This window comes from Lontra canadensis, unplaced genomic scaffold (genome assembly GCF_010015895.1).
Source record: "Lontra canadensis isolate GAN:19392208 unplaced genomic scaffold, GSC_riverotter_1.0 scaffold55, whole genome shotgun sequence".
NCBI lineage: Eukaryota > Metazoa > Chordata > Mammalia > Carnivora > Mustelidae > Lontra > Lontra canadensis.
The window spans coordinates 34,848-47,663 of record NW_022631049.1 but is presented as its reverse complement, the minus strand read 5'-3'; the positions used below and the strand labels follow the sequence as shown (position 1 = coordinate 47,663).

General features: G+C 45.9%; 1 protein-coding gene across 1 annotated transcript in view; it reads right to left on the bottom strand.

Annotated features, from left to right (window-relative positions):
* Nucleotides 1–920: 920 nt before the first annotated feature.
* The window catches only part of DCAF5 (DDB1 and CUL4 associated factor 5), a gene marked incomplete at its 5' end in the record, with an annotated part of 28,774 nt that continues 16,878 nt past the window's right edge, over nucleotides 921–12,816 (bottom strand). Inside the window, 2 exons of the mRNA XM_032875080.1 lie at nucleotides 921–5,569; nucleotides 11,241–11,368. Of these exons, the coding sequence (XP_032730971.1) occupies nucleotides 3,800–5,569; nucleotides 11,241–11,368 (1,898 nt within the window). The remainder of the gene's footprint in view (nucleotides 5,570–11,240; nucleotides 11,369–12,816) is intronic.

Genomic DNA, 12,816 nt, shown 5'->3' with positions numbered 1-12,816 from the left:
GGAAGGGGGCAACTCTTCCTGCTTGTCCCCGGCCATGTTAGTGCTGGCCTCAGGGAAGTTTCTCTTTGCCTCTGAAACTCTGGTGAGTACCATCGCATCACCTCTGCACTAACAGTGAATTGCAGTTAGGGTGTACATGGTTCAGATTCTTTTCAGTTTTCTTCTGTTGCATGTGAAAAAATTCAAAATTACTTCCAAGCCACTTGAATTCCTATTCTTTCATCCCAATGTGAGCTGAAATACCCCGTCTTGGAGAGAACCACACAGATTGTCCACAGCCATCATCTTCTGTTGTAGGCAAGTCTGCACTCACTGGGCCTTACTTCACCTTACCGGCTTCAACGCGGGCCCATTGCTTTTTGTAGGTCCGAAGGAGTGGATGACGGCCTTCCTTTGGAAGCATCTATCTTCCTCACAAGAGTCTTGGTTGGCAAGAACTTTTCAGTTAATTGAAAGAGGAGCTTTACAGGCAGGATATACAAGGTCTTTCCCCTTTTTTTTTAAGGAAAACGTCTGCAAACCATGCAGGAACAGGGCAGAAAAAGCAACTTGGTATTTGGAAACATCAAAAACTTTGCTTTGGGGCTGTTTAATGTGCCTTCGCTGCATCACTCCCTTAGTTCCAACTAAAAGAAGGTCAGTTCCAGGATCTCACGATCCTGAGTCCGTGTAAGCCTGGTAAAGGAGACCAAGTAGATACCTCCTTTCACCCTACATTTCGTTGTCTAGATGTGACCTTTGTTCCATCCCTAGAGAGGCAATGACCACTGGCATGAACATGGAATACCAGTCTTTCTTCTAGTCCTCAGAGTGGCTTTGAATCAAGTTTCAACTAGGTAAGAATTGAAACAGGAAAGACATTAAGGACCAGGGGTGTCTAAGCAACCAAGTCTTCCCTGGAAGAGAAGAGGAAGCCGGGAGAAGTGAATAATAGGTTTATTTGCATATACAAAAGAGAAGAGCTAGCTTTGCTGGGAGTCACAGGAGGAGGGGCTTGTGAGGAGATAAGGCTTCAGCAGAGGAAGGCACCTTGACAAACAAGGGACTCCTGGCTTAGTAAATCAAGCACAGTTGCAACCTTCTTTTGCCCCAAGCCAACTACTTATTTAACTCATTTACTGCTGTCCTAGAGACACTGGAATCACTTACAAAACCAGATGGAAAATAAAGTGGAAAGAAACGGTTTTACCTATCTGGACCAGCCACTTAAAAATTTATGTACAGGATGCAGAAAACAAACCATAATAGGCACTTTCGAATAGTTCTTAATCTAATCAGTGCCATCTGTCCTGCTAGTAAAAATACCATCACGGAAGAATTTGGGGATCAAATGGGCCTCCAAAGTTGGGGCCTCAATTAACAAGGATTTTGGCGAAAGGACTCTAGAAGTGGTTCCTGCCAGGTTTTCAGGCCCACAATCACAAGACAGGAGATTTCTGGAAAGGAGAGTAGAGTGGCTATAGAGACTAGCAATTTTCTGCCTCCTCCAGTTATCTTGTGGGCTTATCTCCTGGCAAGTTGAACCTGGGGTGCTGGGAAGAGTCTCTTGTTGCTAAAAAAACAGTCTTTCTTGAACACTAAAATTAAACCAGAATGAACTTGACTTCTCTTTGGAGTACCCAAATGGGATTAAGGCTTTTAACCTGAAAAGACCCAAGTTCTGCGTTTGGAAACTGTAACCACCAAGTGGCAAGTTCCCAAGGGAACTTAACTTCTTTTTCTCTAAGAAAAGTGGATTGTCCTCAGAGAAATCAGAAGGGGCTAGCTACCGATTAGATTAAATAAAACAAAACAAAAGATTAGGTAGGCTGGCTAGGAAGGGGAAGAGAAACACACACTGAGTGATTATATCTTTTTTTTTTTGTATATAAAGGATTAAAAAATTCCAATTTAATAAATTTTGGAAAAGCAAATGTAAAATGACTTGGGCTTATAAAACCAGAATTTACAATTATCTGTGAATAGTCAAAGACAAATCATAGAACCATTTTGATTACAAATCCAAAGTAGTTCTAATGGTTACAGAATCACTCTCCCACTCCCCCTCCCCGTGAGATTCCAGTTGTTCAATCGTAAGCAACCCCACTGCTACTCATACTCCTTCACCTCCTCCTTAGACAGTGTTTTCACACCCAAGTCACATCACACATACCAGGCACGTCTTCCCTTTCACAAAGCTTAGCCAGATGATGTCTCCTTTTGGCTTAGATCAACAACCTTCCTTTTATAAATAATCCCTCTTCCCCCAGTGCCTATATTCATCCAAGTCTTCATCCTCCACATGGTCCCAGTCCCAGTAGGACAAGTCCTCCTCTAAAAGGAATGCTGGATCGGAGAGGCCACACCAGTCACACATCCGGTCCTTTCTATGCCAATGCTGGCTGCACCCCAAGTGGTCTAGCACCTCTGCACCCAAGAAAGTTAAGAGTATGCTGCTTTCTCTCTCTCCTCCTCGTTTCTTGCCACTATTCTGCCTTTTCATGACATCTGTGACGACGAGATATCTGGTCCTTCCTAGATCTTCCTGTCTTGTGCAACCCTTCACTGATAAGCAAGTGAATGCAAAACCACTGTGATGCTGAAAATCTCTCGGGTTTTTCCCCCTCTCAGTGAAATGGAGTCTCTTCTAGGAGCCAGGAGTCTTAAACCAGAGACTCCTCTCTGCCTCCTAACATACCAACTCAACAGGACTCTGTTTCTTCAAGATGCCCACTGCTCTGCAAGATCTGGTCAGGACACCACAGCCTCTGCTACTTGCGAGCCTGCGGGAAGATGCCAGTTCCTTCCATTCTGATCAATCATTTTGGGTTGAATTAAACGAATATAGTACCACACTCTGCTCTTCATGACACTTTTTCATTAACATACCTAGAACGTCCGCTTAAATAGTCTGAGCACAAAGCTCTTGAGAGCGGTCTCTACCCCCTCCTCTCCTCACATGGGGCCTTGGGAGTGCCCGCTGGCCCTTAAGAGTCTCTCTTAGGAGCTAGCACCTAACTGGTTAAAGTGTCACCCGCAACTAGTCATGTTTCCTGGCCTCCGTACGGTGTGGGGCCGCACTGCTCAAGCTGCCTCGGGTGAAATGTATCAGGGATCTGTGTTCTCTGGAATCTGATCTTAAGTGCTAACCTCTCATTAGCATTAAAAACGCTTCGCTTTTAGTACATCCACATTAAATGCTCAGAGAAGAAGTGCTACTGAGAGAAAACATGGAAGATTTCTCTAAGGATGGACCCATGCTTTCCATTCCAGCCAGCCAAAGGGCTGAGGGCCTGTTTCCAATCTCCCCTTCGTTCTTTCAGCATTAGTCCCATTAGTCCGAGACTCACGGGCAGCACAGCTGGATCCAGCAGGCACTCACCATTAAGACCAGAACACCTACAGCATGTAAACAAGGTGAGATGGCAAAAGATACAGATCCATAGATCCTTTCTCATGGAGAAGGGAAAGAAAAGCCTCTGAGACAATGAGCTCACACGGCCGGTGAACACACACGAGAACAAGTCAAACGTCTCAACAAGGATTTACTTTAACAAAACGCACAAGTACGCGATGCTCGAGTCTTACTAGAAAGGAGTCACTTGGATTTTTTCCTTTCCTCACACAGCACAAGCCAACGGCCAGCTAGACATTCAGACCCATTACTGAATAGAAGGGAGCAGCATCAGACACAAAATTTCAGGCCCTGGTTTTATGTGCCTTTAATACTTTTTTTCCTTTCCTCTGTGTTCACTAAACAGGATTAAAAAAATTTTTGTAAAGCTACTTTTCATAGCTTTTTGTTTTCCCTTTGTATTTATCATGTTTTTAATTTCTTCTCTGAAGAGGAATTCTCTGAATCTGTATCTTCCAATTCGACTCGGTGCCTTTTGAGGCCACTATGGCCATGAACAGCCCTGCTGCTGTCTGTGTCTGGGGCGTCAGTGGGGTCCTCTCTCATTCCAGCACTGGGGGTCTCACAGGCCATTTCAGACCCACAACAATCTTTGTGTAGGAGTGGCCCTGTCAGGGACAAGTTATCATGGTCAGTGTCTGAATGTCCCGGGGAAGAGCATGCCACTGCCTCCAGATCTCCAAAGTTCTGCCCATTGTTGTGTGGATGAAGGGGGCGGGGGTGTAAGCGTCCATTGTTGTGGTTGGCACAGATGGTTTCGAGGCTCCTCTCCTCACTGTCATCAGACTGGGTCCTGGGACAGCTGCCAGACCCACTGCTGAGAGTGGAGCCAGATGCCTTGGGGACAGGAGGAGAGGGCGGCTCCTCAGCCCGGCTGCTTAGGGCTTTGCTCAGGGCCTTCCCATTGAGCTTCTTGGTTTCAAAAGAATGTTCTACAGAGCCACCATTGTTAGCATCCTGGGAGGGGTCCTCTGGTGCCTCTGCCCAAGGGTGGCTGCTGTGCTCCTGGCCTGGGCCGCTGCTGGGATTTCTAGCAGAAGTCCCTTCTTTAAAAGCATCCTTGCTGCGACCTTCAGGGGGCAGGTCCTGGTTCCTCTGGCCTGCGGTGGTGCTGAGACAGGCTTCCTTACTGGAAGAAGGGGTTGGGTTGTCCTTGTGGCTGGTTCCCGCCCTCCCTTCATCTGCCTCCCCAGACACAAGGGAGCTCTCTCCGTCTTTGTTACTGGAGTAGGAAATGTAGGAGTAGCGGAGCCACTTGTACGCTTTATAAATCTTCCGTTCGACCGACTCCATGTCAGAAGTTGGCGAGGCCCGGCTGGGCTGAGTCTCCGGCGTGGAAGTGCTCCGCTCAGGGGAGGAGGGCGGGGAGGAGGAGAGGTCGTCCACCTTGATCTGGGGGTAGTCACAGTTGTCCTCTCCGATGTAGGCGCTGGCGGGCTTGCCGGGGGGCGCGGGCCTCTCCTCCCGGGCCGCCTTCTGCCGGCGCCGCAGGGTATTGCGCTGCCGCGTGGCTGTTCTGCGCTCGTTGAGCTCCTCCTCATCGTCGGAGCTGCTGGAGCTGCTGGAGCTGCTGGACTCGTCCTCAGGGCTGGGAGACCGCGGCCGCGGGAAGAGGTCTGTGTCCAACTCCACCTCACAGGCGTTCTCTTCGGAGTCGGACTCGTTGGAGAGGGCCAGGAGGCGTTTGTCCTGGTAGCGCCGCAGAGCCGACAGGCGCTGCTGGCGAGACGCCGCGTCCTCACACGTGGGCGGTGGCGGAGGGGACACCACTGAGTTGGCGGCGGGGACCCGCAGGGGCCCCAGGTGGAAGGCGCTGTCGGCATTCTCGTCCACTGTGGGTGGAGGGGAGCGGGGCAGCGAGGCCGAAGACTCGGAGTCGGTGTAGCCCGAGCGCTCGCTGACCCCCGCGTGCAGCTGGAGGATGGTGCTCTCGCTGAGGTCGCTGTCAGAGTCAGAGCTCCAGCCCTCGATCTCGCGGCGCACCAGGGAGTCAAAGAAGGCCATCATCCGGGGGTCTTCCTGCACGGACTGGTTGGCGTAGTCATGCGACAGGCCGCTCCCACTGTTCAGCACCAGGCTGATGTACTCTTCGTGGGTATAGAGGCAGCGGGAATCATCCTCAATCCGACCATCTAGGTCTCCCGTACACCCCGGCTGCTTGTATGGGCTCCAGATCTGCACAGAAGGCAAAAACAAAACCAAGGAGGCCTGATTGAAAGTACTCCGAAGCTGGTGGTGATAAAGAACACTGAGGCAGGCAGAGCTTCTCCAGGCCCTTCCTGTCACTTGCTAACCAGCTTTAAAAATACACTCTTTACCAGACTGGATTATGTGGGCCACATAGGAAAACAGGCTTCTAGAGTCAGGTGTTGGAAAAAGCATCGTCTAGGACATAGCATTAGCCTAGGGTCAGGAGACCTAAATCTTGTCTCTTAACCCAGGATAGTCACAACCATCTCCCCTACCAGCCCCCTCCCCTTTAGCGTCCTCTGGGAGTAGCTTGGAAATTACAATAACCCCCTTCATAATTGCAAAGGATAGGGGATGACTTGAAGATTGGCCAATGTGTTCAAAACTCTCAGAAGACTGAAGCTGTGCAGAGAGGTACCACTTTTCCAAAGTGAAAAGAGACCCAGCAGTCAGTCCTCTGTGGTAGTTCATATTTCAGCCTATAACTCCACTTCTCCCCAACTGCAACATTTCTATTTTTAACTAATGGGAATTGCTTACTGGTGCTTGATAAGAATAGCCAACTGCCTACACTGCATTTCCCTCCTGGACATGCAGGCATTAGTTACCCAGGAAACTGGGTTCTCTTAACCAGGTTGCTGCTGACCTGCTCCCCAACTCTCCTGTTAGCTGCAGGAATAGGCAGGACACCCCCCCAAAAGACCATCACCCCACCTTAACACTCCTCCATGCTATCATCAAACACATGGGCTGGTATCCAAAAGAATTACGCACAGCTAGGACTCAAACTCAGGTCTGCCTGACTGCAAAGACCCAACTTTACAAGCAGAATAAGTTATGCAAAAATCAAGTTCAAGGTAATTAAGCTGTCACTGCAGATGAGAACAATTAGCTTCACCTGACTACCAGACTGGTCCACAGAGCAGCACACAGAAGCTCAGTTACATCAGCCGGTAGCCATGGCAACTCAGATGAAATTCCAGGCGATTCTCTTGCCTGACAGGCTGGTGTCTATCTTTAGATGGCACCCAACCCAGAAAACAGAGCTCTTCATTCTCTATCCTCTATCAAGACAATGGCTTTGCTTCCCCAAAGCTATCCAAGGACAAATTCACCTCTTTTTGAGTACTTTCTTGAGGCCCCATCCTTCCCATGCTTTATTTGCAACTTCTGAGAGGTAGCACCTTTTTGGAGGATCTCCAGTTCAAAAGGGGCTGGAAAAACCTAGGTTGGCTCTCTTCATCAACTCCCAACTCAGATTCCTTTCCCCTTCAACTGTTCACAGCCTACACCTCCTGGGCTGTTCTCTCTCCATCTTCACCACCTGACCCGGGGGAGGTTTAAGGCAGTGGTTCTCACACTCAGGAGTGCACAGGAGTCACCTACAGAATCTTAATGGTGTTCACTCCTGAGCCCCACCCTTAAGAGATTCTGATTCATGAAGTCATCAGCAGGTACCAGGGCTCTGCAGTTTTAACAAGGGGAAGACTAACTTCTTAAGAAACACTAGAATACAGTTAGAAAATAAGTAGCAGAAAATAAAGGATTTGCCTGAAGAGATTCTCAAATTCTTTGTGAGACCCTATGTTTTGAGCCATTTAGACAGGGCCCTTAACAACGGGCTCAAGCTACACATAACTATTTCTGCAAACAAATGTCCAAGAGAATTAAAGTTCGGTAGCTTAGAAAGGAAACTGAGGGGTCCCTTAGGACTTTGGGGCAGGGTGGGAGGGTCTTATCCTATATTCCAAGGCCAGATCTCTTACTCTCCCAGTTTAAAAATGGTAAAATTTTACTAACCATGCTGTCTAATATAAAGATAAATCTCTACGTGCTTCACAGAAACACAAAATTTGTTAACAGAAGTACAATTATTAAGGGTGGTCCAAGTATGCAACAAGCCAGTTTCTAGGTTCTAATCTACCATCCAGTCCCTGCGTCTTCACTTCAGGAATGAAAATCATTAACACAGAAAGCAGCTTTTATTTGGGCCCTGGAATGTATTAAGCTGAGGTAGACTTTCATTCCTGAAGCCTGGAGTAATGGAACAAAACCGTGCATCAGGAGGCAAGAGACGTGAGTGTGGGTTCCTACTCAGCTTGGGCTGACCTCAGATAAAGCTTAGCTCCCTGATCTAAACAGTGAATTAGATGGGTCTCATCCAACCCTAAGATTCAGAGCAAAACAAAACCATTATCTCAGACAGCCAGTCTGCAGTCCTCCAGGGACTTGTGGCACCGAGCTGCAGGGACAGGCAGAACAGGTAGGAACCCCAGCCCCACAGGGCCCTGGGCAAAATGACTTCACTCTCGAGCACATCTTTTCTCATCTGTAGAAATGACAATGATGAAATGACATAACCTATACCAAAGCACAAAAAAAATGTGGTGCTTTCTCTTTCACTTGGCAGCTGAATTCCTCACCCAGAAGGCTTTAGACCCATCCTCAAAGAGACTTTTGAACATCAGAAGTATGGACCATCCCAATTATCTTAGTCCTCATCCTAAAAATATTTTGAAATATTTGTGAAAGTATTTATTTCTTTACACCAAAAGTCAGCAACTCAGAAGTAAAGCACCAAAAACACAACCTTCTGCCCCGACATGTTAAATGTGGATAGACAAGCCTCCTCCTGGGGCACGTTTCATAACAAAAGGAGGAGAGGGATGAGCAGATTTCTCTCCAAGCTTTTCTGAGCTTCTCTCCAAGCTCAAGAGATTGCTGAGGGGGAAAGGTGCCCTTCAACTCTTACTCAAACATTGTCAAAATGGAAAGCAATTAAGTAGCAAGTGTTCTGATCTACACAGGTGCCCAGGATATGCCTGACATAGCAGCTCTAAGCCTTCTCCTCTTTGTACTATTATATTAAATTAGGAAATCTGGCCATTTACCAAGAACATCTACACTGAAAGGGACCTAATTGCTATATAAGGGTTCTCCACTCTAATATGGCTTCCAAGACCTTCTGGGCCCACCTCCTGCCCCCCTTCCTGCCTTATATCTTAGTCCTCCATTCTTGTGCTCTTCCCTGTGGCCAAACATGGTCATTTTCTGAACAGGTCCTATGCTTCACTGCTTCTGAGCAATTACTCTTAAGTATACTGCTAGAACACAGTAGGTGATCAATAACTACTTATTAATTCAACAAAATAATTAACTATCCATTGCCTCTACTTAGAATGTTCCTCATATCTTACTCCTTCCTTTTGCAGTCTTTGTTCTCCAAATTCTAGCTCAAATCCTACCTGCCCAAGGTTATCACAAATGGGACAAAAAAATCTCTCCCTCCCCCAGAGCATTTCTGTTTCCATCTCTTGTATAGCTACTGCACTTTTCATTGTATTTACTTCTTGTCTCTCTTATGGGGTGACCTGCATTACCTTTTTTCGCCTTTATGTTCCCCACAGAGTCTAGCACAAACGGCACACGTAGGTATATCATACATATCACAAATATCATAGGTAAACAAATGAATATTGGTCTTTTGAGGAAAAAATGTCAGCATTTGCTCTGTCTTGCCCCTCCAGACTTAACTATAAAACAAACCCCTCTTTTGCTAAACAAGACATTCTTCTTCAGGGGACTGAAGAAGAAGCTGGTCCCAACAACTGGGATTCTTCTCTTCTGGGCTAGGACAGCAGCAGTAAAGGACAAGGGAGAAGGTGGAGTAAAGTGGAGAGAAAAAAGGTCTCGGGCTGGGCTAGATATTATGCTCTTTAAGCCATTGATCCTCTCAGAAATGGCAAACAGGAAAGTGACACTTATTAAAATAGTCAGAAATTATCAGGCACAGGTAATTCACAAGGAACTCCTGGATGGCAAGTCACCATAAATATCCTCACTTGACAGATGGGGACAGGCTCAAAGAACTGTCCAAGGGTACCAGCTGTACTGACTTAAGGTTTCGAATGGCTAAATGTGCCTCCTGGTGGGGAAGGATTCAGACCCTACTGGAACCTGGAAGCAGTAAGCTCCATAGTTCAGCCTGGATAACCTCCCAGAGAAAAAGCCCTTTCTTCTCTTACTCCTCTGAGAACTTGGCTGGTTTCCAAACTATGACCTTTAGGGTAAAGACTCCAGTTGACTAAACAATAATTGGGGAGACTAAGTACAGAAGCATCCCAGAGTGCACGGCCAAGCAGGAATCTCTCTTCTAAAGGAGATGCCCAAGCAGAGCTCTGAGAAACAGAATGACGTCAACAGGCCTAGCAAGGACATGCTACTGTGCCAGCGCATTAGTCATAGGCCAAAGGAGAAGAGAAGGCAATTCAAGGGACAGGGCCAATTCCATGACTGTCCAGTGAAGGACGACTGAGGTGACCATCTCCAGCAGAGGCCTCTGGCTCCCTGTTGCCTTCCCTCCAGCATGGGGAAGGTGACAGGCCACTGGGAAGAACAAAGAACAGGGCTCTATCCTGACTTTATTACTAACTGGCTGTGTAATTAACCCCAGCTGGGTAGTTTACAATTGAAATCTCATCATCTCTGAAAAGAAAAAGTCAGTAAAAATGATCTAGAAGTCTTGCTCCAGTGCTGTGGGAAAACATGCGCAATCATGAAAGTCAGCATTGATCCACAGGACCAACAAAACTTTACATAAAGGAATCTGGAATGAGAACAAATAAAAATATTGACCCATCCTCCAACATTATATTTCTGATAGCTTCGCTTGCTTCAGATACAACTTGGCTTAACTCTATACGGAGGGAGGGAAAGAGGGAAGGAGGGAGGAAATGAAAACCACCAAATCATCACAAACCAATTTTTACTTCTTCCCTGATACCTTCCCTCAGGTTTTCAATATTATTTTAGGAAAACAAAATTAGGGGTTTTAACTTTTAGGGGGGGTTATCATCTATCCTTACTTAAAAATCAAGTTATCAGAGAGTCCTAAAGGATTCATCATTTGCCCCCAAAACCTTCATTTTTACAGATGTGGAAAAGGGTCACTAGCAACTGGAAAGTGAGGGACAGGTAGTAGGCCACCCTCCTGTGGACACAGGCCAGGCTGGGTCTCTTAGCTGCAGGCTCTAGACAAATTCCTTGGCTGGGTTAAGTTCATTCAGTCGCTGTGCAATTAATGCAAATGCTTAGCCTCGATCACAACCACATGCAGTGGGTTTTGATATGTTCTGAGACAATTTAGCTATGGTTCTGGCAGTCACTTAGTGATGTCTGTGCCATATTAGTACAGCAATTAATGCAAACTACACACCGAGTAACTGAGGGGATGGTGGCTTCCAGATGAGGTTTGGAAAGCAGAACGCATCAGATTCAAGATCAAAGGCCATTGGAAATGCAGTGGCATACAAGTGGTGTCTAGTTTCAAAGCCTAGTGACTGTTTTTAAAAGTGGTCCTGAAAAGAGGGTTTTAAACCACTTTTTAATATCATTTTTAAAATATTTTATAATGTTAAAATAATTGAAAAAAATTTTAAGTAATCTTGATCCCCAACATGGGACTTAAACTCATGACTTTAAGATCAAGAGTCACATGCTCTACTGACTGAGACAGCCAGGTGTCCCAAAATAATTGAGAATTTTGATAGACCTTTAGTATGTTTAGGTATGAGGTCCTATATATATATTGTTCTAGTTTCTTCCAATTATGAATTGTAATAATTTGTCTAATGAACAGAAGGGGAAGGTGCCTCACCTTGATAATCTTTTCTACACCAGAAGAGCAGATCATGTAGGTGTGAGGGTTAAATCGGACCTGGTTAACAATAGACCGATGCCCTTTCAGCACCATGAAGGCTCCGTTGACCACCCTACCAATGCCACCTGGGAAGACAGAAGGAAACAAAAATCAAATGATGAAATGGATAAAAGTAATAGGTTCCAGTAATGGCACACAAACAGCTCTGAAGTGGAGCCAAGATGTTTTATTAACTATGCCACCAGCAGAATGCTTAATCTTACAGATAAAGTTGCTATGGAAAGAGGGAAGATGAAATATTCTCTCAGCATATGTGCTCTTACCAAGAGCCTTTATTTAGCCTTTAAGCATTGCCCACGCCCACCCACTGCAATTCCATTGTCAATGAAGCCACAGCCACTTAAAACATTTCTCAAGTTTTTGATCCCCAAGATAGAACCCAAGTGTTACCTTAGAAAAGGCCAGTCATGAACAGAATGAGACTGAACTACTTGGGAACAGTTAGGCATCTGAGCCAGGGACATGCAGAACCAGAAGCATACAATTACCTAAATGCACAAAAAAATCTCGGATCCATTTGCCCTTAATTGCTATGATGAAGGCTGTAAACAAACAAACATACAAAAGCCACTGGGAAAATAATGGAGAAAATCCTTCTGTTACCCTGATAGCAGGGAGTGCTAGGGATAAAGAAAGATTTGGGCCACTTTCCTGATAAGGAGAGCCCAAGTACTAAGAATCTGAATTAGAGTAAGGGGCTAAAAGACAGGATGTATGGATTAAAATCAAGAGGCCACTGATAAAAAAGTTACATTTTAAGGGCCATCCTATAGGCTTTCTTCTTCAGTGACTGGGAAAAGCACTAGATGCTTGGAATTTATAACACAAATGAAGATGTCATCATTTATAAACCTGGAATAATCTCCAAGGTTCGCCTTCAATGGATCACACACAGAACACATGCACCCGTGTTCTAAACAAGGTCGCTTCTCGGTAACCCTCAACAGCTCAGTACACATAGGCCAACCTGTGTCCCCAGCCAATTGGCAAAATATGATGCATTCAGACACAAACAAGTTAAGTGTTCATTTATCTAAGCCCCATCTTAATCCCCCCACCCCAGGAGTATGGCACCATTAGGGAACAAAGTATCAGTAGGCAGTTTCCGCTCCACACGCCTCTACTTCACTCCCAACTCCACCTTGTTTAAACCTTCATTCCAGACATTTCTCATCTCACTGTCTAGAGGGACAATGACTACACAACATCCCTTCTCTAAAAATAATCTGGTTCTGGAGAAGGGGTCTTCTGCTTTTGGCCTCCTGACACAACTCCCCTTTTGACTCATGGAAGATACTCCTCTTGACTGCCGTGTACATAAACATCTCTTTTATGACAACAGGAGCTTTCAGATCTGCCAACTTAACTAGCACTGGGTGCTTACTCTACTTGGTCAGTGACAAAAATGTTCTTTGCCTAAATTTTCCACCATATTTTCTGTTATTTTTAAAAAGAGTTTGTTTGTTTGTTTGTTTGTGAGAGTAAGAGAGAGTGTCACGGCGGGGGGGAGAAG